General features: G+C 39.7%; 1 protein-coding gene across 2 annotated transcripts in view; it reads right to left on the bottom strand.

Annotated features, from left to right (window-relative positions):
• Positions 1-23,225, bottom strand: part of Unc13c (unc-13 homolog C) — a 583,772-nt gene that overhangs the window by 178,883 nt on the left and 381,664 nt on the right. For both annotated transcript variants that reach the window (XM_045160688.1, XM_045160689.1), the window contains one exon: positions 21,459-21,587. In XM_045160688.1, coding sequence (XP_045016623.1) covers positions 21,459-21,587 — 129 coding nt within the window. The remainder of the gene's footprint in view (positions 1-21,458; positions 21,588-23,225) is intronic.

Genomic DNA, 23,225 nt, shown 5'->3' with positions numbered 1-23,225 from the left:
CATCAGCCTACCATAACAATGCACTGACCCATACCATGCTAACTCTTCCAGTGAGGGAACTGCGCTGTGATCCTCACTCCACAGAACAGAACAGTGAGTGGAGGCCCAGATTCAGAAAGGTTTCTCTAGCATTACCAGATTTTTCCTGTCAAACGATGTCCCCAGTGGCATCACCCTTTCCCTCAATCTGCCCCCTATCTACTCTTTGTAATAGAAACATTGATGTTCAGATGAGACTCGACACTGACGTAAAGACTTCTCTTGAAGCAGGATGTCCCCTTGCTAAGCTGTGGACAGCAGAAGGTAAACAGAAACACAGAGGTAACTTCTGGGAGGGGCAGGGTCCTCACGAGCGATGCACTCTCCTTTTTAGTCCTTCCTCCTTTCTGTTGGCTGGAGTAAACCTGATGGGTGGAGGGGCTGGAGATGTGGCTCAGTTGGTAGAGTACTGGTCTAGCATGGAGCAAGCCCTGGGCCTAATCATCTCCTTTTCTTATGGGGTAACAAAACATGCAGCTCACATCTGAAATACATGGCTCTTGATTTTCTCTCTCTCTTTTTATCCAGGACCTGGGTATGTGGGTTATAGACACAGACCATGACTATCATTGGTATTACTAAAAATACCATGCTAATTCTTCTCCGAGTTATATATTGAAATAAGGAAATCTTTCAGGAAACAAGGGAATTGGTGCTTCGTGAAATCTCTGCACACGCTCTGACTTCCTGACTTAAAGGCTGCTGGCCACTCATTCTCTGATTGAGAGTTTCAGGCACAATCAGGGTGTATGTAGCTCATGTCCATTTACAGCATTCTCACTTGATAGTGTTTCACTTCAGCACATTGTTGCTCTTTCTGTTGCTAATTCTGTTCTTATTGCTCTGGCCCTTTTATCTGCTTTTTTTCAATTAATATTGGTTTAATTCTATTTAACTTGGGGCATTATGAAGAACTAGGCATGGGTAACAATGAGGAGATCCAGGAATCCTACTTTCAGGTCTTCACAGTCCCTCCACTCTGCTTACCCAAACATCAGATGACATATTGGCTTCGAGAATAACAATGCAAAGATGGTGTGGTGGTTTAAATTGCTACCTTAAAAGGAAATGAAATCATCTGAGAGGAGTTATCTAGATTGGAACAGTTGTGAGAAAAACCCACCTTAACTGTGGGCACAACCCCATGGGCTGGGGTTCTGGACAGTCTAAAGAGCAGATGGCCAGCTGAGCACCAGCAACACAGCTGTCTGCTGCCCCATGGTGGCCTGAACGTGATCGGCTGCCCCAAGCTCCTGCCACCATGCCTTCTTTGCCACGATGGGCTGCAGCCTAGAGCTGAAAGCTAGCATACACTCTGCCTTCCTTAAACTGATGCTTTGCCAGGCATTTTGTCCCAGCAATGAGAAGGAGACTTGTGCAGGTTGCTTGTCTGGGAAATCTTAACAGACTAATGCCTTCATGATGCCGTTAAACAAAATGACACGAATCTCTGCTTATGGCGTGAAGAAGTGGACAGGAAGCTAAAACAGTGTGTTAGGAAAATATCTCATGGAAGTTACCACCTAGTAGAGGAAAACAATAAAAGGAAAGGAACTGTTAAAATGTTGTAACTATGCAAGGGCCTTGGCACAGCCCCTCCTCTTCGTTGGCTCAAGGGCAGACTACAATATTTTGTCTGAAATGAAATCAAGGGGACTTTCCACAGGCAAAGCAAAAGTTAACACCAGTATGTAACTCGATGCATTTTTTCTAATTTTTTAAATTTTCACTGCTCAAGTTTTGCCAACAGCTCTTGGCTGATCCCATAGCAATGAATCAATCTCCTTCCTTTGTTTTCTAATCTCTTTGTAGTCCTGAAAACATCTATGCAGACAATTTTCTGTCTTCTACTGATGAGTAAAGAAAGCCTGAGGTAGTTGAAAGAGATCCATCCAAGGCCCTATTAAGTCATAGATGCCAGCAAACTAGACCTCATAAGCAATGTTTTGAAGACAGGCTACCATTTTCTTTCTCCTAAAGTTAAAAATTACTCAAGTTAGGCAAGAAAAAGTTGTCATATTTTTACTTGCAGTTTTAGTAGATTATATAAGAAGTCTCTCTTATAAGTATTAAAATAATGCTATTGCCTCTTTTTAGCAATGAACCTCAGCTTCTTAATTGTTCTATTGAGAAACACCTTCATTTGCATCTTTATTTGTTTGAAAATAAAATATGACTAGTTTCTACTATCTAACTTGAGCAATTTTTAAGTTTAGGTTATGCTAAATAGATGTCAAACTGACTTCTAAATATTTATATTTGTCACATAGATTATTAGTATTGCTTGAAGGCTTGATCTCGGGGTTCTCTTACTACAATGGGCAATGGTTAATGAGATGCATAGCTGTTAAAACTGCGGATGGAGTCTACTGTGTGCTCAGCCTCCAATAGGACATCTCAGCTTCCCCTCTAAGGCTCAGGGGAGCTCGTGAAAGAAGCGGCAGGATGGTAAGAAGGGCTGCAGAACGCTGTCTCCGGTATACAACATGGCGTGGCCATTTCACTCAGGCATGCCTAGCAGCTGTTCTTTCCTGCATAAGACTGAACCTCAGGGCTTTGCATCCATGTGGGAAGGATGCCTGAGACCCCACGCCTTGAAGAGTAGTGAACGGCATTGGTGGTTGCTGGGCGAAGGGAGTCACGCTCATCAGCCCATTCCATGGTAAGTAACCTTCCACCTGTGATCATGAAAACAACCCTAATTTAAATCAGTGGGTTAAAAAAAAGACATGAAAGTAACATGGGGATTAATTAGAAGACTAAGGGTATTAATGGGAGGGGAGTGGGACAAAAGATGGTAACCTGGAGGAATAAGATTGAAGTTTCCCTCTGCTTCCTTTGTGTCTTTGGCAGTGACCACTCCTCTCCTTCTCAGACCATTCTCCCCATCAGCTTTACTTTGTCTACTTCAAAGGCTGTTTCTGCTGTCAGTCTGTAACGCCACAGTCTAAGTTGCTTTCCTGACCCACCAAATCCTACTGACACATGATAAGGTGCTTAAGCTTTGCCCATGAGTGGGAGAGATTAGCAGAGCTGGGATGAATGAGGCTGGATCATCACCAGACACTGCATGATCAGCTCTTAGCATTCTTGTCATTGTGGGGGTTAATCTCAGTTCACATTTACCACAGATAAAGCAGTGGTACTGTCGACTTCTGAGATAGCTGGAATAGATAGAATCAGTGTCCCAGTTTTCCTGATCTATGAAAACTAGCTTAAAAACCCATACCAAATGTGCTTTAGGAAAACATGAATTATAAACAATACAGGGGATCTGAAACATCGTGAGTAGTGAAATTCGAAGCTATTAAAGGCTACTATTGGTCAGCATTTCCTAAGATGAAACATAGAATGCTTCCATCAGGATCAACTGGGCTGATTTCTAGGAATTTAATTGCTCTTAGGATCCCTCTTGCAGACCTGTTAAATCAGAATAAATGAAAATACTGCCTAGAAATCTGAATGTACACACTCAGCAGTATTCATATGAAGTCTTTAATGACTCAAGGCAAGTCCACTACTAGCTTCTAATTAAATCAGGTAAAAAGTTCTACACTTCACTTCAAGAAGTGTGTTATAGGCTGAGTGCGGTGGTGCATGCCTTTAATCCCAGCAATTGGGAGGCTGAAGTAGGAGGATCGCAGTGAGCTTGAGGCCACCCTGAGACTACATAGTGAATTCCAAGTTAGCCTGGGCTAAAGCAAGACCCTACCTTGAAAAACAAACAACAACAAAAAAAAGTGTGTTAGAGGGCTGGAGAGATGGCTCAGTAGTTAAAACTGTTTGGTTTCAAAGCCTGTTAGACTGGGTTTGACTCTCCAGCACCCATGAAAAGCCAGACACACAAAGTAGTGTGCATATCTGAAGTCCCTTTGTAGCAGCAGGAGGGCCTGAAGTGCATGTACCCTCACTCTTTCAAAATAAATAAATAAATAAATAAATAATATATATTTTTAAAAGAAATGTGTAACAATGTCTCTTGAATGCCAACCTCAGTTACAGGTTTTCTAGATAACAGAAGTCTTTATATCTTTATATCTATATATCTTTATATATACCTTTATATCTGACAAACATCCAAGTATGCACGGTTTCTTAATTTAGGAGGAGTCAGAATACCTCAATGAATATTTATATGGCAAATACATAGCTGTCAATCCCAGTGCTAAATCTTTTTATAAAAAATTGCTTTTGAAATTAACAGTCACTAGGAAATTACTAGTGTGCTCAAATAATGTACAGTTGCAAATTGAGAATGAAAAAATGAGCAGCTAGCAGTATTAAATAAAACTAATTATTCAAAACTAAATATGCACTGATTTATTTAGCAAAAAGGAATTTCAACATATTTCCACATTCACTTTCATTACAGGAATCTATGCTGAGAATCTTCACTGAGTCTTTTCCACTTAACAAAGAATCTCACTGGACCTTTTCCACTTTAACAAAGAGTCTGCAATGGATCATTTCCACTTCAAAAGCAGAGGTATTCTGACATCCAAATAGACAAAATGGTGCTTCAAAGAGATTGGGATAAGTGGTGTGTGTGTGTGTACACGTGTGCAGAGTATTACGTGTTGTGGTATATGCACGTGTGTGTGCAGATGCAGGTCCCATGCACATGCATTCATAGGCCAGAGAAGAACATCCAGTGTCCTTCTCTTATTGGTCAACTACAAATTTCCACAAGGTCTCTCCCTCAGCCTAGAGCTTCTATTGAGCAGTGAGCCCCAGAGACTCTCTGTTTTTGGTTCCCGTGGACTGGGCTTACAGACCTGTGTGGCCATGCCCAGCTTCTCATGTGGGTTCTGGGGAGTTGAACCTAGCACACTCTGTAGTCTGAGAGGTCCTCGTGATTAAAGAGCATGTGCTCTTAACTGCTGAGTTATTTCCTTAGGCACTGCAAGGGATTTATAAAACAGCTCCAGATGGTCGGTTGATCTTAAAATGGCTCTACACTGGCAAGTAAAATATGATTATGAGAGAGAACTTTCAAAGATACAGATTATGGAAAACATGGCATAACATGGAAATGGTACTTGAACATGGGACCAGAAATGTAATTCTGTTTTTAGCTCAGTGTTAGTTTATTGTGTAAATGTGGGCAAGGCATTAATTCTGTTAAGCTCTGCATTCCTAATATTGAAATGCTAATAGGTATACTTAATTCTATGTCTCTGAAGATTCTGGTGAGTACAAGTGGTAGAACACTTTAAATAAAATGCTTTCCCCTAAAGGTGAGTGATTAACTTCTATGGTATATGCTCTAGCTGATTGCATATGCAAGCTTCCTAAATAAAAAATATTAATATTTGTACAGATGAACTAATAGCTAATAAGTACACAGTTTCATAAAAAAGTAGTGGATCACAGCTATCTTGCATTTAGCTTCTATCTGAAATATTATAGCAAACTCAAGACCAAGACAATAGGTGATTTCATGTCTGTATGACAAAAAGAAAATTTGAAAGCATCAGATATATTATAGCAAACTCAAGACCAAGACAATAGGTGATTTCATGTCTGTATGACAAAAAGAAAATTTGAAAGCATCAGATATATTCAAATGTTCCAACCTCACCCTCCATGAAGTTAGAGATAAACCAACGTAGGAAATACCCTTTGTCAGGAAGTGCTATGTAAGATATCTCTATAGTGGGGCTGGAGAGATGGCTTATTAAGGCGTTTGCCTGCAAAACCAAAGAACCTCGGTTCAAGTCCCCAGGACCCATGTAAGCCAGATGCACAAGGTGGCGCATGCATCTGGAGTTTGTTTCCTGTGGCTGGAGGCCCTGGCATGCCCATTTTTTCTCTCTCTCTTTCTCTGCCACCTCTCATAAATAAATTAATTAATAAAACACATTAAAAAGATATCTCTATAGTGAATGTAAACAGTGATTGAATATATTTTCACATTTCTATTATTATATGACTGTAAGTAATTAATGGAGATGCACATAAACCACAACCCTAAGGGCCAGTGCAATAGATTCCCAGATGGTCTTGGAAGGTGACTAGATTGTGGGGGTAGAGCTCTCACAGAGGAGATTTGTGCACTTATGGAAGAGGCACAAGGGACTGTTTACCCATCAGCCACATAAGGATCCAGCAAACAGCAAGCAGATGATGTCTGAGGAAAGCCTCTCACTGAGCACCAAATCTACAGGTATCTTCACCTTGGGTTTCCCAAACTCTAAAACTGAACTTAGAAGTTACTAACCTAAGTTTTCTTTTGTAAATAGCGGTAAAAAAATATATTCAGCCATTAGTTTGGAGTATTTGGCAAAATGTCAATAGGGTTGCTTTATTAAAAAGATGAAGTTTGTAATTGCTTTATGTTACACTAAAATCTAGAGGAAGGAGAGCTGTTCAATAAATCTGATTCTTTTTTTTCTTGGGCACATAGCTTCCTTACTGGGGAAGGTTAATAATGGCTTCAAATTCTTTCAAAGACCTTTCATCAAAAAAAGTGATTCCATTCCATGAATGTGGATGACTTTGACCAGTAGAGTATGGTGAAAGTGATATATGTCATTTGGTTTGTGTGCCACAGATATAAGAAACTGGCAACTGAAAATTTATGTTTCTTTTTTTAAATTCAGCCATTAAGTGGTGAGGCTGCCCAGGGAGCATGGAAAAGAACCATCAGATTATTTAAAAAATATATTATTTATTTATGAAAGAGGGAGGGAGGGAGGGAAAGAGAGAGAGAGAGAGCATGCACAAGCCAGTGCCTCCAGCCACGGCAAATGAACTTCAGACACATTCACCACTTGGTACATCTGGCTTTATGTGGGTACTGGGGAATCGAACCCATGTCTTTTCTCTTTGCAGGCAAGCACCTTAGCTCTTTGCAGGCAAGCACCTTAGCCATGGAGCCATCAGAGATGACATTTACCATATACCTCTTCCCAAACTGCAGATCTGTTAAGCTGTTATTATTTTAAGCCATTAGTAGCTTTAATTTCCTTGTAGCTGAGGCTTTCATGAAAGCTTGAGTACTCTTCCTGACTTCAGAACCTCTAGCTCCTCCGCTTAGAGGCTCGTCTGCTTAGTCCCGGATCGAAAGCTTGAGTACTCTTCCTGACGTCAGAATCTCTAGCTCCTCTTCCTGACTTCAGAATCTCTAGTTCCTCCCCTTAATGGCTTGTGTGCTTAGTCCAGGATCGTCTACTGTACCTGCTCCTTTTAAAAACAATTAAAATTTATTTTTAGAGAGAGAGAGATTGGCACATTAGGGTCTCAGCCACTGCAATTGAACTTCAGATGCCTGTACCACCTAGTGGGCATGTGTAACTTTGTGCTTGCCTCACCTTTTGCCTCAGGCTAATGTGGGATCTAGAGAGTAGAACATGGGTCTTTTAGGCTTTGCAGGCAAGTGCCTTAACCACTAAGCAATCTGTTTAGCCCTCTTTCTTTTTATCAACTAAGATTGAGTGGGAACCTTAGTCCCACATGTAAAACCCCTTCACCTTTAACATGCCACTCAAATGTGTAGACTCATGGTTTACCAGAGCTACTTCTCCCTGAGTGTCCACTGTCTGTGCACTGATGGCTACTAGGGCTAGATAGCCTGAGCGCCTACCATTCAAAGACCGACAGATTGCTGGAGCTATGCCTCTCTGAGTGTCCATCACCTGTACACTCATGGATTGCCAAGCTACACCTCCCCGAGTGGCCACCACCTATATTTTAATGGATTACCAGAGCTATGCGTCTCTGACTTCCCACAAATATACTGATGAATTACCAGGGCTATATCTCCCTGAGTGTCCATCAGTTAAAGACCAGTGGATTACACTGCTACACCTCTCTGAGTGTCCATCACCTGCAGACTGACAAGCTCTGGTTCGTTTATAGAATAAGATCCCTCCAGTGCAGTGGAGATGGATGGCCTTGTAGCTGGCTCAGCATTAATCGGCACAGCTCCTTCCTAGATGGCTAGCTGTCAGTCCTCTGACTGCTGGGCATACTGATGGCCAAATGCTTAGGGTTGTCTTCTTTCTGGGAGATGCTCAAAGGTAAGGAACTTACTCACCCAACCATGCAGCAGCACTGGCAACTCAGGAAGGTGCAGGTGTTTCGCTCAGCTGGAGAAAGGAGTGAAAGGCTGGCCCACCACTGACTTTCCTCTAGTGTTGGCTGAGTCAGCCTCTCCCCAAACCTTAATCCTGGCCCCCTTACAGCTGGGTTATCTCTCTAGAGCTTGGCTGTCTAATCTCCCCACTGTATGCAAGTGATTCTTAAATTTATTTTTGAGTTGAATTGATTAAGTTCTCAGCAGTCACACACAGCCATTAGTTACAGCTGGTCAACCAGGAAGAGCAGGCATGGAACACTGCCGCCTGCCGCCATGGCCCGCAGGCCTGTGGAGAGCCATGGGAAGAGCACTCTAACTCCAATGCGCAGTGTCCCACCTCCCCGCGAATCTGTGAATCTGTGTTCAGGCAACACCAACTAAAGCAAGCCATCACAGACAGCTGCATGGTCAGTCTCAGACACGGAGTCATGATGTCAAAGAACATGGCACAGAGGAATGTATTTAGTATGTAAAAAGAAAGGCAGAAAATAAGCTATATAAACTGGGCCTCAAATCCCATATATTTAGGAGGCTGAGATGAAAGGACCACAAGTTGAAGGCCTGCCTGAACGACAGTGAGTTCGAAGTCATCATGCTCAACTTTGAGAGATGATGCCTCAAAAAAAAAAAAAAAAAAAAGAAAGAAAGAAAAGTAAAAAGAGGGATAGGGATATAGCTAAATGGTGCATGTCTTAAAAGCATAATTAAGGCTTGAGTTTATTTCCTACCACTATAAAAAATAGAAATTGATGACTATGTAAGGTAATACATGTTAATTAGCTCAGAATTTGTTATTGTACAATCTAATACATTCAAACGTGTTATACATAATGAATATATGAAATTTTATGTCAATTAACTTTTTTAATTTAAAAATTGATTAGTGAAAATTGGCATTTTAATGAAGAACGATATTTTAATTTTATAGTTATAATTCCATGAGATTCATAAAAAATTCAATTTCCTCACATTAATGAGAAATACTTTATGTTCAAATAATATTGAATGGGAGATTTGTTGTTGTTGTTTTTTCATGGTAGGGTCTCACTCTAGTCCAGGCTGACCTGGAATTCACTATATAGTCTCAGGGTGGCCTTGAACTCATGGTGATCCTCCTACTTTTAACTACGACTGCATGCTTAAATGGGCTATAAAATGAAGGAGATGATAGACGCATTCCTTATTATATGATCATTTGTTGAATCATTTATTTATAACAGATTTATTTTGCATTCATTCATCTAAACAGTATTAGCAGAGCAGCTACCCCATGCCAGACACTGCTTGTACACAAGGAGAAGAAAGGTATTCTCAAAGATGAAGGGAACCAGAATCCTCCCTGCAAGGAGCCTGTGGCATGGCAAGTAAGCTAAGAAGTCTTTTAATAAAAATATGATAATACTACTAATAATAATAGTAGTGGAACAAATTATCAAATAGAAGATGGCTTGATATATACGCATACATATAAGTGTATATATACATGCACATACAGATATATACATAAATAAATATGTAAACTATATACATATACACACATGTATAATGACCATATATATGTATGTACTGACTTCTGGCCTTTATGGATAGGTAGGGTTGGGAAGTGTGAGGACAGAAGAACAGTAGCAGGGAGAACTCCATAGGAAAGCCAATGCAAGAGGGACTGTAAGCTACATGGATGGATTCTGGATTGCTTAGGACACAGGACGCATGGGGCTTGTTCCTGCTGTGCTTGCTTGGTACTTTCTGTTCTGATTGCTCCTGAGAAATAATTTTAATATAAATAGATTTTAATATAAATAGATTTAAGTAAACAATCATGTCCTGAATAGATGACCCCATGCCTAGCTAAGTTTCATAAATTATGAGGTCAGTTTTCCCCATGAGACTTGTGATTGCATCCAGATTTCCTGTGAGGAGATGGTGGTGTTGGGGACAACTAACTGGGTCTCAGGAAGTAGTGACCTGCTGTGTTCCACAATGACATGAGTGCCTCATTGCCACTGGGCATTGTAGACACATGCGCATAAACTCTCCAGATACTCTTCAGAGACTAGACAGACACTTCTCAGGAAAAGCACAATGTTTTCTAAGGAACTTCTGTGGCCCCTCTGTGGATATGTAGTCACTCCATCCAGTGCTCAGATGACATCAGGGATATCCAGTGAAGCTTCCGCTTCCCTCAGCATGTCAGATTCACTTCCTCTAGCTACCCTGATGTTCTCAGTTACATCCAATATCCTCAGCCAGACAGCTATTTTTTTTTTTTTTAAAAAAAAACATATTTAACAGATCTGGGAGCTGGGAAGACATCTGATGTTAAACGCACTTGCTTGCAAACCCTTCCAGCCTAGGTTTAATTCCCAAGCCACCCATGTGAGACAAAGATAAAAAGTGGCACAAGCATCTGGTGTTCATTTGCAGCAGCAAAAGGCAATGGAGTGCACACACACACATACACACACACATATACACACACACACACACACACATAAATAGAAATAAAAAGTAAATGACCAAGCCTGGTGTGGTGGTGCACACCTTTAATTTAGCACTCAGGAGGCAGTAGGAGGAGGATCACAGTGAGTTCGAGGCCACCCTGAGACTACAGAGTGATTCCAGGTCAGCCTGAGCTACAGAGAGACAGTCCACAAAAAAACTAACAAACAAAACAACCAATCAGTGCATTTTAGCACACAAAACTCACAGACTAAAGACATCAAGAAACTGCATAAATCTACAGTAGATTATAGCATCAGGTAGGGAATGAATATGCAATTATATTATTGTGTGTGTGTGTGTGTGTGTGTGTGTGCTTTCTTTTGCACATATATAAGTATAATACAATGCTTTTAGACAAGGACAATCCTGGAGCCTGGGGATCTGAAGTTGGGCTTGAAAGCGAAACTCGAGCAGAATGCGAAGTGGGATTAACACCCGCATGTGCGCAGCCGTGGGGCTCTCCAAGCGCTGATGAGCACCAGGAGTCCAAGCTGCATCCTGTGACATTTCCCACATTGTGGGAAGAGAAATATTAATTTTAAAGGGAGCAATTTATAAATAAAGAACACTCCCAAGCAATATCCTAAATGGTGTTTCTGCCATGGGACGATGAGGAAATGGAAAAGTCTGCTAGAATAGACTTGCCCAAAGATCACTTACTTCCAACTTGCACAATTCCAGGATGGGGAACAGAATCCTTAAGAAAACCCACCAAGCTTTTCCAATTGACAAGGTGAATAGTGATGCACTGAGATTCCAGGGACACATGATGTCATGGAAGAAATCTAAAGGATATTTTCATGATCTTCACAAAATGAGGCTATTTCTGAAGTCAGATTTTTGCATAGGAATGAGTGACAGGAAACCTAGGAAATTGATTGTAGACTCACACATGTCTGTTATCAAACCCTAACCTCCTAGGCCGCATAGCTACCATAATGCAATGCATCTCTGTGATAGCTCAAATAGGTATGCAAGGGATGTCTTGACAATATAAGAGAACTGAATTTGAGCAAATAAAAAGGAAACATTGGGCAGTGGTAGACTTGTTTATGGATGCAAGGTATATCCAAAGTTATTTGGTTACATATGTTAAGGAGGTGGAATTCTTTATAGAGCAATCATACCTCAAAAGGGAGTGTCCTTTGGCTCCACCTCCCCAAGACTGTACAAGCTGGGGAATAACTACGAAGTAGAGACTAATAACATGCTCTCCAAGGCTCGGGGAATAGTGTGGAAGAGGAGAAAGAAAGAGTGTAAGAAAGAGCCACAGGTGGGAAGGTGTACTATGAGGGATTTGCCCCCATAGAGACTGCTGGTGCACTCATGACCCCATGCCAAATACGAAAACCCTGCTGAAGAGGGTCCTCCATGGAATAGAGGTGGTTGAGAGGGATATAAGAGTGTAACCCAATGGGAGTATGACCACTTTGTAACATGCTCATATATTAAAGTTCACAATTAACAAAAAAGTATTTAATACAGGATGTCTGTTCCAACACAGGACTTTGGAAGTCACAGAGAAAACCTTTCCCTGGGCACCACAAAAATGAGATTTCCCAAAGGCACAATGAACAGACTTGAGAAGGGTACCAGCTGGCCAGAGGGAAAGTGGGCCACAGAGGAAGGGACCTCACTGTGGAGTCTATATCCAATGAGGTCAGAAAGAGGTTGGACACAGAAAAACTTGAGAGGGCCATGCACAGTCTAGGCATGTGACCAGGCTCTACTGCTTGACAGGTGTGAGCCAGCAGGTCAGCTTGCTGACTAGGCTCCCTTCGATGTGGCAAAGAAGATGATCAAGAGAACAGTGGTGCAGCTGAATCTCTGTGGTCCAGACTGAGCTGCTGCCCCAGACAAAGTGTTAGAATGAGTATCACCATATGTCAATATGGTAGCCTGGCCACGGTTACCACCAGGATGACTTTATGTCCAGCCAACAGTGACTCTAGATGGCTGAGACTCAGCGGGGACTTTCCAATTCATACCACTGTTCATCAGTGAAACTCCAATCACTAGCTAAACATGTTCTTGCACTTTCTAGACACCATTCACACTGGTAAAGGCCTCTTAAGTGATTCAGTGGGAAAACAATAAGTATTGTCATTCCTCACTAGCCTGTGGGTGGGGTGATAAGAACCATAAATATGGGACACCACAAAGGTCCTGGACTTTTCCTTTACAGTCGTATGAGTTTGTTCTCATAAATGGTATCATTAAAGTGGGCTGGGGAGATGGCTCAGTGTTTAAATGCACTTTCTTGCAAGTCCTGCTGGCCCTGGTTTGATTCCTCAGTATCCATGTAAAGCCAGATGCACATGCGGATGGAGTTTGTTTGCATCAGCAAAAGGCCCTGGTGTGCCAAATTTGCTCTGTCCCTGTCTCTCTAATAAATAAATAAAAATATTTTTTTAAAAAAGTATCATTAGGGCTGGAGGTATGACTTAGAGGTTAAGGAACTTGCTTACAAAGCCAAAGGACCCAGGTTCAATTCCCTAGAACCCACGTAAGCCAGGTGCACAAGGTGGCACATACATCTGGAGTTTGTTTACAATGGCTGGAGGCCCTGGTGCACCATTTTCTTTATCTCTTTCTCTGTCTCAAATAAATGAATAAAAATATTTTAAAAAATATCATTAAACTAAATCTTACTGTCTCTCCCTGAAAATATAAACTGTCACCAGCTCAGTCATATGACAAAAGTCCCTATCACTCAATCCTGAATTGAGTTTGAATCTATACAAAATGGCATTAAATCCCATAGCCCTCCCCCATGCCAATGTAAAATGAACACCAAATTTGTGAGCTGCTCGCTCCAGAGCGCACAGGGCTGTTTTTGAGTGCCAATGCCTTCCCTTCCCATACGAGCATTCAGTGTAATCACTTACAAATAAGGTATGACTTTCATCTCAAAATTGAACTATTTTCATGCAATTTAATTTTTCTTCTCATTTCAGGTCATTTTTCCACCTAATGCTTGGGTGACCATCTAATTCAGTTGGGTCCGGCACCATCACATAATAGATAAGGAGCCACTGCTCATAATCTCTAACGACAGAGATGCATGTATTGATTTTTCTTCCATCAGGTCCTATTTCTTTTCCCTTCATACTGTATCAATGAAGCAAAAAGCTCATTTTCTCAAGTTTTTGTCCTCTGGAGACATGAAAAGGTCAAGCTGGAGCCTCTGATCAGCATACATGATTAGTGAGCTCGAGCTGAGTGACATGATTTCAGACAAAATGAGAGCAACTTGAATGTTTAACTTACGTGTACACAAAGCATGACTCTTGATGCTTATTTTGTGCATGTGTGCATGTATGTGCATGTGTGTGTGTGTGTGTGTGTGTGTGTGTGTGTGTGTGTGTGCAGGAGCAGGTGTAGGTGCATGTGTAGGGCAGACTACAAACCTGGGTGTTGATCCTCCGCATGCTGTCCAGTTCCTCTGAGTCAGACCCTCTCAGTGGTCTGGAGCCCGTCAATTAAACTAGACTGACTGGCCAGCAAGCTCCAGGGACCCTCCTGTCTCTGCCTCCCCAGCACTGATATTACAAGCCTGTGCCACAAGGCCCAGATCTTCTGAGAATTGAGCTCTGGTCCTCTTGCTTTCAAGGAAAACTTTTTACTATCTCCCTGCCCCTGGGGTTTTTTTTTTTTTTTTTAACACAATAGTGGACAAGGACTCTCCAAAGTGGGAATCACTGTTGTAGAGGTAAGATGTTAGTCACTTTGCATGCGGTATGCCAAAGAGCTAGGGTACATTTTTTCAAATGAATTATTTTAGAAAGAACAAATTTGGTCCCATGGGAGAACTCACGGAGTCAGAGCACCAGCACAACCTGCAGGCTGCTCTTCTCACTTCCTGTCTCACCCTCCAAGTAAGTGTGCGGCCTGCTGTCAGCCCTGACTGTAGCAACACAACACTGATCGTGTCCAGCTCCCACTTCAAGTTCCTGCTGGCTCTACATTCTTTCAGGACAAATTTTCACTTTGTTGCTAAGACATCTGTTCCACTTACCTGTCACAGGTGAGAGGAAGCCACTCAGTCCCAACACACTGTGGCCTTCATCCCATCATTTGTATCAACTGACCTGTGACACCTGACTTATTGCTGGGTCCTCAGGATCAGCCTCGGCCCTCAGAAAGGTCACAGCTGCTCCCAGCTGCAGATCCGGAGGGCTCCCACCATCTTGCACACCTGACAGGAGAGACCCTGGTCCTTTGCCCCTCAACCACGCACAATACCTCCCCCTTGTCACTCATCTGGAAGCCTACTCCAGCCCATACGGCCCTGGCCCTGTGGACATCCTGAGGGCTCTTTCATCGGTGACCATCTATCAGCTCTGTGAGGGGAATTGCCTGTGGGGATTATCACAAAGTACTCGATTCAGAAGCTTCTGGGGAGTGCCTGAGGATGTGTTTTTCTAGAAATTTCCTAGGAAATGTTGTGACTATGGGCCTATAACACTGTTTTGCATACATTGTATCAGAAATGAACTTTGAAAGTGTCTAGACTGATGCTCATATATAACAGGAACTACCTGGGTATTTATAGCAAGGATTTGCAAATTTGGGGTACATCTAAAGAAAATGATGACATGGGCATAAATTTCTGCATGTAGCATCCCCTGCTCAATACTGACTAACCTATTTCCTGGCATGCAACATTTGACATGACCAACACTATTTTACATGGTCAAATTTTCAATGTTTAAACTACTCAATAGATTATGTACTAATGATTAAATACAAAAAATCTTTTTAATAGCTTATAATACCTTTAAAACTAAAAAAAAGATTTAAAGATGTCTTTGGGTAACATAATTATTACCATAGCCAAGCCTGCATGGCTTGTGATAAAAATCAAGAAAAGACTCATAGTTATTTTTTTTTTTAATTTTTATAAAGGCTACTGGGTTCTATAAGAACTTTGAGCCTCAGAGCAAGGGAGATAAATGTACATGGGAAGTGAGGGCCCTTTGCTGGAAGGGTGAAAGCAGTGTTCATTCGCATATTCCCCCTGGCTACTTCAATGATTATCTTCTCACATTGCTTTCTCTTGAAAGTTTACTCCTTCAAAGTAGTCTATTTTCACATTAAATTTAGGGGTTTGAAGGCTTTTTTGTTAAATATATGAGTTTACTGAGAAGTTTTAATTTCTGCCTTATCTTTATAACATTATGAGTAAAAATATGTAAAATTTACAGTACTAAAAATTAGCTAGGTCTCATTATCATTATTTTAGAATTTTAAGTAATAAGTTTAGAATTGGAAATGTCATTTTATTCCTATGGACTGAAATATGGACTTGACAAATATTTTCAAATTTAATATTTCATGAAACTAATTTAAAGAAAGGAATGCTGGGTACTGGAAGAAAATAAGAAAGTCTTTCCATAGTTCTCCAGGCTATACTGCAGGATGGATGAAATGCAAAGCAAAAATGTTATGTGTTGATTTAATTCTGTTCTATAATTCATACTTTCATTTTCAAAGTTTCAGAGAAAATTACTTTAAGACAATATTTCTAACACAGTACACACAAAAATAAATTCTAACTGAGTCATATGTATAAATGTGAAAGAAAATGCATGTATGTGTGTATGCATGTATATATGTGTATATTATATATACTACGGATATAACACATAGAAAGATTAAGGTTTTTAAAATATTCCCAAACAGGAGATGATAGTCCTCAAGATAATGTAACTCCTACTAAATGTCTACGTTAATACAAATGACAGTATAATTAAAAAAACAACAAAATAACTTTCATGAATATAACTTACACAGACTATATTTGTAGCCCTTATCAACACAAATATCCAATTTCCTTAATAAAAAGTAAGATCTTACTGCTCAAAATAGTATACATACATCAAAAGAAGTGAAGAAAAATGGATTATACACTGGATTTCTAATACTGCAACACACGTTAAATATCAATAAAAGATAAATGCACAATGAGACTCAGCTATATGCATTCTTTACATCTGTAAATAAGATAAAAGTTGGAAACAACTGCTATGGCCCAAATGTTAGTGTCCACCAAAATTCCCGTGTTGGATTCTGATACCTGGTGACGAGTATTGAGAGGTACAGCCTATAGGCGAGCCCCGTCCTTGTAGATGAGGCCCTGCTGACCAAGGAGACTGGGAGCATCCCCGCCCCTCTGAACCAGAGAACCAGTAAGGAGGTGCCGTCTCAGAAGCAAAGAGCAAAGCTCCGCAGAGTCCCAGCCTGGACTTTCCAGCCTCAGGACCCAACAGAATTCTTTTGCTAATTAATTACCCAGTCTATTTTTTGTAGCAGTGCAAATGGATGCAGACAGCAGCCTGGGTAGCATAGTGTATATCATCAGCATGCAGGGAAAATTACTTTTATAGATTAATGGAGTGAGTTACAATTTATAAAACCTGTTTGGATGATGATTTTGAAGTGCCTACTAAAATTATGAAAGAATATGCCTGCTTTCCATCAAAAATATCTCTCAGAATATTATCCAAGAAACATTTTCTTTCACAAGCTACAAAATTATGAGATTTCTTCAGAATTGCTTTTAATAGCCTTATGTTAGAATGACTTGAATTTCCATCAACAGAGACAGGTTAAGTTTATTCTGAAATGTCTACCCCATGACAGATAGCAAAAGATAAGAATATTTTATACTACACTATAGTTTTGAGACCATCCTAAGTATATATTAAGTGAAAACAAGAAACCAGACAAAAGGCTACCTGCTCTCCTCTAGGGCTTGTGAGTGTGCTTGCCAACATGAAAGCAAAGCATCAGTCTCCTGCATTCCTGCATTCCTGCATTCCTGCATTCTGCAGCAGGTACAATCCCTGCTTTCTAAAAGGTTAAAGTCTTTTGGGAGAGTCACACCAAAGTCCTGGGGAATGGGGATTCCGACATAAAGTCTTGGTAGAAGATGGCATTGGGCAAAAAATTTCAGAGGAACAGCCAGTGAGGTCAGAGAAATTAAGTAAGTGTGGAAATGGGACTTAGAAAGTGCTTGAAGAAAGAAAGAGTAGGCAACAGCAATAAATGCTGCTGGAAGGTTGAGTAAGTGAGGCTTGACTGGTGGGTCAAGCAAAGTATAGGTGAATGTGGCCCTTAGTGAGTTTTAGTAGGATGTGGGAAACCTGGACCTAAACACAGGGGTCAAAATTTTCCTTCTTTTGATGAAAAGCAGAATTTCATTTAGTGTTCCAGGTTTGAGCCCCATACTATGTATTTTTTTAAATAATAATTTATTTTATTTGAGAGAGAGAAAGTCAAAGAGAAAGAGGCAGACATAAAGAGAGTGCACCAGGGCCTCCTGGCACTGCAAAAGAACTCCAGACACATGCACCACACTGTGTATCTGGCTTTATGTGGGTATTAGGGAATCATACCTAGGCTGCCAGGTTTTGCAAAGTGCTTTAAGCACTGAAACATCTCTTCAGCCCCCATACTATAATTTTGAAGGAAGGTAAGATAACCGTTTAATTATCTCTCTGTTTTGCAAGATTTCCAAGTCTTTCTGCAGACACATTTTCGGCAGTAACTATGTTAAGTTCTACTTCGTCCAACACCTTGGACCATGGCCGTTCCTTTAATGCATCCTCATACTCTGCTTTGTCTCCCCTCCTGGAATCTGACACTACTTTATTTACTGACATAATTGCATGTTTAATGTCTGTCTTCCTGCTGGGACTCTGAGTCCCATTAGGATGGTGACTGTGTTTGTCTTATTCATATTTTTTATTTCTATACTGTCAGGAATAAAGCAAGACCTAAACAAAATCTTAGTACAGTATATCTATAAATTAATTAACTAAGAGATTTAAATCCTGTTCCCTATATGGAATAAAAATTTCGGAGCTAAACTTTCAACATGATTTTGATTCCTTCTGCCCAGCCATCTTTGCCATTGCAAAAGAAGAACAAAGGACCATTGCTCAGACAGAATTTTCACAGCAAATGAAAATTTAAAAGGAATACAGCAGGATACACAAGCTGAATTTTAATATAACATTCTGAAGGAATGAAAGAAACCCAGCACCTCTATGGAGAGTCATGTAGGGTATTGGAGTACAAACAGGAAGCAAGGGAATAGATAAGGGGACTAATTGATTTCCTTTGAGGTTCATTGCCCTTTAGCTTGTGCTGGAAGCAGCTAACAAGACGTTGGATTACTGGACCTTGCCCTCTGCCTTGCCTTTGGTAACCACCAGTTACATAACAAGTGTGGATATGACTTACGAGTTACAACCTAGCTACCTATATGCTCTGATAGAACACAAAACGTGCTGAATGTCTTATGCCTTCTCTTCAACAATGCTCTGAACAGTCAGGATCTTGGAAAGAATTTGCCACTAAATGTAAGACTCTTCTAGTAAGAAACCCTATTAACTAACACATTAACCCAACATTATTAATGTGACATCACCTCAGTCAGATTTATAAAAACTGACTATATTTAAAGAGGTGCTATCTATACTCCTATAAATTTAATATATTCCTAACATAATGTAAAAATCCATAAAGATAACAGTACCTGTACTTCATGGAAGGTGATTAAAAAAAAAATATATATATATACATACACACACACACCACATGTAACCATACAGGTCTCCTATAGATGATCCAGAGTTCCTCCCTGGTCTCTTATTTTAAAATTTCATATCTGCACTATGGAATCACAGAGTTCAGGATGCTTCCACTGGGTTCTATCTTGTGTATTTTTCATTTCTCATCAGTATGTTTCCAATTTGTAATGTACTAAGTACTTATCTCATAAACATATCTCATTTTGATTTCACAGCAGGCTCTCACATAGATGGGAATATTGTTTAATGCAGAGATGGAAAAGCTGAGGCTGGTCCATCATTTATTGAGTTGTATTTGTCAGTAACAGAATTGCAGCTTGACATTAGAGCCCTATGGTTCATGTTACAAGCTTTATAAATAAACGTCACCTGCACATTACTTCATACTAAGTATTACACGGTTTTCCTGGGATCATAAGCTGAAACATAGTCAAGTCTGTTAGGAGTGTTTTAATATATTTTTTATTTTAAAGAAATTATTTGCTCCTTGAGGAATCCTTAGAGCCTACCCTAATGCTTGGTGTTATTTCATGGTGTTTGTTGAATGGATACCTAGTCTAGTTCATGGAGTGATGGATCTGGGCTGTGAGTGTGGACATGTGATTGCTGGAGTTAGTTACATAGAACTAAAGGACAATCACTGGGCAAGTGATTCTGCCATGTTAATACCACCTATTGAGAGCCAGGAACATGTCTCTACTTTCTATGGAGTCAATTTTCCTTTTCTTTTCCAAGCACTTAATGTTTATATGATTATTCAAAATCTTTCTGGAGAGAGAAAGTTTGCCTTCACATTTAAATAATTAGAATTTCACCATTACCTTTCAGTGTTTTTGGTTCAGGCACTGCATTATCTAGAGAGATCTCAGAGAAAATAGGAGATAAATGAAAATAAAATTTATGGTCTGAAGAAGAAATTCAGGATTGTGGATTCTGTATTCAACTATGGTCACAAACCTAAGCAATGAAGCTAGAATTCAAACACAATGGTTTTGATGTTAGAGCTCATGTTCTTCAGCACAGGGTTTAAAGCAATCATTCGATATGACTGTTAGTAACTCACTCAGGATATGCTATTTCATAAAGGGCTTTGTTTGTTGGCTAATTTCTTTATTTATCAAAGCTGTTGAGTCAGGTATACCACAGTGCACTTGGGTGAAGATGAAACCCAGTTTAGAGAAGAAGAGCTATAGATCAACAAGAAATTTTGCCTCAAAAATAGTGATGGTCCGAGGCAGAGGTAGGAGGATCACTGTGAGTTTGAGGCCACCCTGAGACTATAGTGAATGCCAGGTCAGCCTGAGCTAGAGTGAGACCCTAATTCAACCACCCCAAATATATGTGTGTGTGTACATATGTGTGGATGGTGGCTACAATATAATAGGTGATATAACTGAATATATATATATATGGCAATGAAAAACTCCACTGGGCTCAGAAATGTCACAAAGAGAAAAGTAATAGATGACATCCATTCAGCCTACCAAGCAAAAACACTCATGGTTGGTTGCAGAACCATGTACACATGAGTGAAGAAAACACAAGGAAGCTAAGAGAATAACCTCAGCAAAGTATTATAGAATCTATGAAAACGATGTTCAATGCACTAACATTACATTTATGTTTACCTGAAACAGGAAGGGACGAGGAAAGATACTGGAAGAAATACAAAATGAAATCACACTTTATGTCAAATATTGACTGCCTTTAAACAAGAAAGGAAAAATCAGCTATTGCTAAATGTTCTGTTTAGATACCTATGTGGTAAGTATTTACATATTTGAGTAACTTTCTGTGCTTTCCTTGATAGTTTTGAAATGTTTCTTATTAGCAAATTAATATTATAATAATCTTGCTGTAATGTTCCATCAAAAATTTCCACATCTATCACTTTTGTTTGGCAAAATGATGAGCAAGAAAATATAAGGCAAGGGAGAGAGAACAATCACAGCTGGTGTCCTGATGACACACCCACTCTTAATTCTTCAAACCTGAGCTCTCGCCTGAAAATCCCAAGTGACGATGTCTGCCTTTACTACATTATTGTGAGATATGAATTAGTTCAAGCACATGAAATTGATACTCAGACATGAAGCAACTGTATGGAAATTCTCAAACCATAGTTAATGTGAAATTAGATAAACATATTTGCCCATTTAATGTCATTCTAAACTTACTGAAGCAGACATCATAGACAGAAAAGTATAGATCATAAAAATGTATGCATCTTCACTTACCGGATCTATTAGCTGAGAGTAGAGTTCATAGCAATTGTCAAAAATGTACTTGTATGTGGAATCCAGACAGGCCCTGACACAGTCCTTCACCACCATGCTGGCCTTTGGGGGGCTCTGCAGCTCCAGGACCTACCAGACAAATTTTTTTTTAAACACAAGAAACTGTGATACCAGGAAACCACTCAATATTTAATGTTTAGTTGGTTTGCTTATTTGTACAAAATATGGTCTTAGAAAACTTTTATGTGTATAGTAACTGAGCTTTCTGATGAAGGAACTTACTGCCAATATCCATGTTATAAACATCTAATCAGAAGAATTTAAAGTGACTAGGAACAATGACATTCACTCAATCCCCTTACATCATTCAACAAGGATTTATCAACTACTGTAAGGCCATAATGAGCAACTGTACGCAATTAAAAAACTCTCACTTTCCACAGGCTTAAAATGCAGTAGATAATAAGCAGAAAGAAAGTAACATGTATTGATGACAATGCTTGTTGAAAGAAAAGTAAAATAATTAAAGGTGATAGGAGGTGTCCATGCAATAGAACGAATACAGAGGATAGCAACAGTATGAGGTCAGAAAAGGAACTGGATGGCAATGGGAATAGGGGAAGTTGTACACGGATCATTGTAAGAACCTGTTTTTTATATTATGATAGGAAAGAATTTAGCACTTTTAACAGAAGGGTAAAATGCCCTGACTTTATTGTCACTTAAAAGGCTCCCTTGGTCCATAGCCATCAAGCGGGCCTTGAAGAAAATGCTTAGGGAGTCTTATATTTTGTTGGGAAAGATAAGCTCCAGTCTGGAAAAAGTGAAAAAAATTAAACTCATAGAATACCAAATACACAAAAGAGAAAGAAAAAATAAACATTGCCAATATAGAAAACCATCTAAATACCAAAATAGTATGACAAGAAGCATAGTTAAAAAAAATTCAAATTAGCCAGAAAAATTAGTAAAAATTAAAGTAAGCACTCCGTTTGAATAAACAAGAGAACAAGACCCAAATTATGTCTCCTATAAGAAACTCACTTGACTAGGAAATAAAAGAGAAGATGGAACCATGAACAGACAACTGACTGCTAACAAAGGCACAAAAGCACACCATGGAGAAAAGATGGCTTCTTTAATAAGTAATGCTGGGAAAACTGGGTACCCAGATACAGTACACTCAAACTGGGAAACATATGCCTCACCTTGTATAAAAGTCATCTCAAAGTGGACATAAATATAGAATTAAAACTATGAATAAAAATTACTAAAGACATTCGTATAAGTAATGAACCTTTTGGGTAAGACCCCAAAGTTTAAGCAATAAAATAATAACATTGACAAATGGGATTGAATAAAACTAGAAGCTCTGTGTGACAATTACTAGAGCAAAGAGACAAATTGCAGAATGGGAGATGATACAATAAACCATTCGTCTGATAAAAGATTAATATCTAGGATATATAAGATACCTACAACCTCACAAAAAACAAAGTACTCAATTAAAAAATATTATGTGAATGGGCACTTCTCCAAAAGAAATGCAAATGACCAAGTATGTGAAACAGTGGTCAACAATAGCTGTCAAGGGAATGTAACTCAAATCCACATTGAAGTGTCATCTCACATTCAGTCAAAATGACTATTATCACTGGGTGTGATGGCACACATCTTTAATCCCATACTCTGGAGGCAGAGATAGGAGTATCCCTGTAAGACTGAGGCTAGTCTGAGACTACATAGTGATTTCAAGGTCAGACTGCA

This window comes from Jaculus jaculus, chromosome 10, assembly GCF_020740685.1.
Source record: "Jaculus jaculus isolate mJacJac1 chromosome 10, mJacJac1.mat.Y.cur, whole genome shotgun sequence".
In the NCBI taxonomy this organism is placed as follows: domain Eukaryota; kingdom Metazoa; phylum Chordata; class Mammalia; order Rodentia; family Dipodidae; genus Jaculus; species Jaculus jaculus.
The sequence above is the reverse complement of the archived record's forward strand: the minus strand, read 5'-3'. Positions and strand labels throughout refer to the sequence as shown.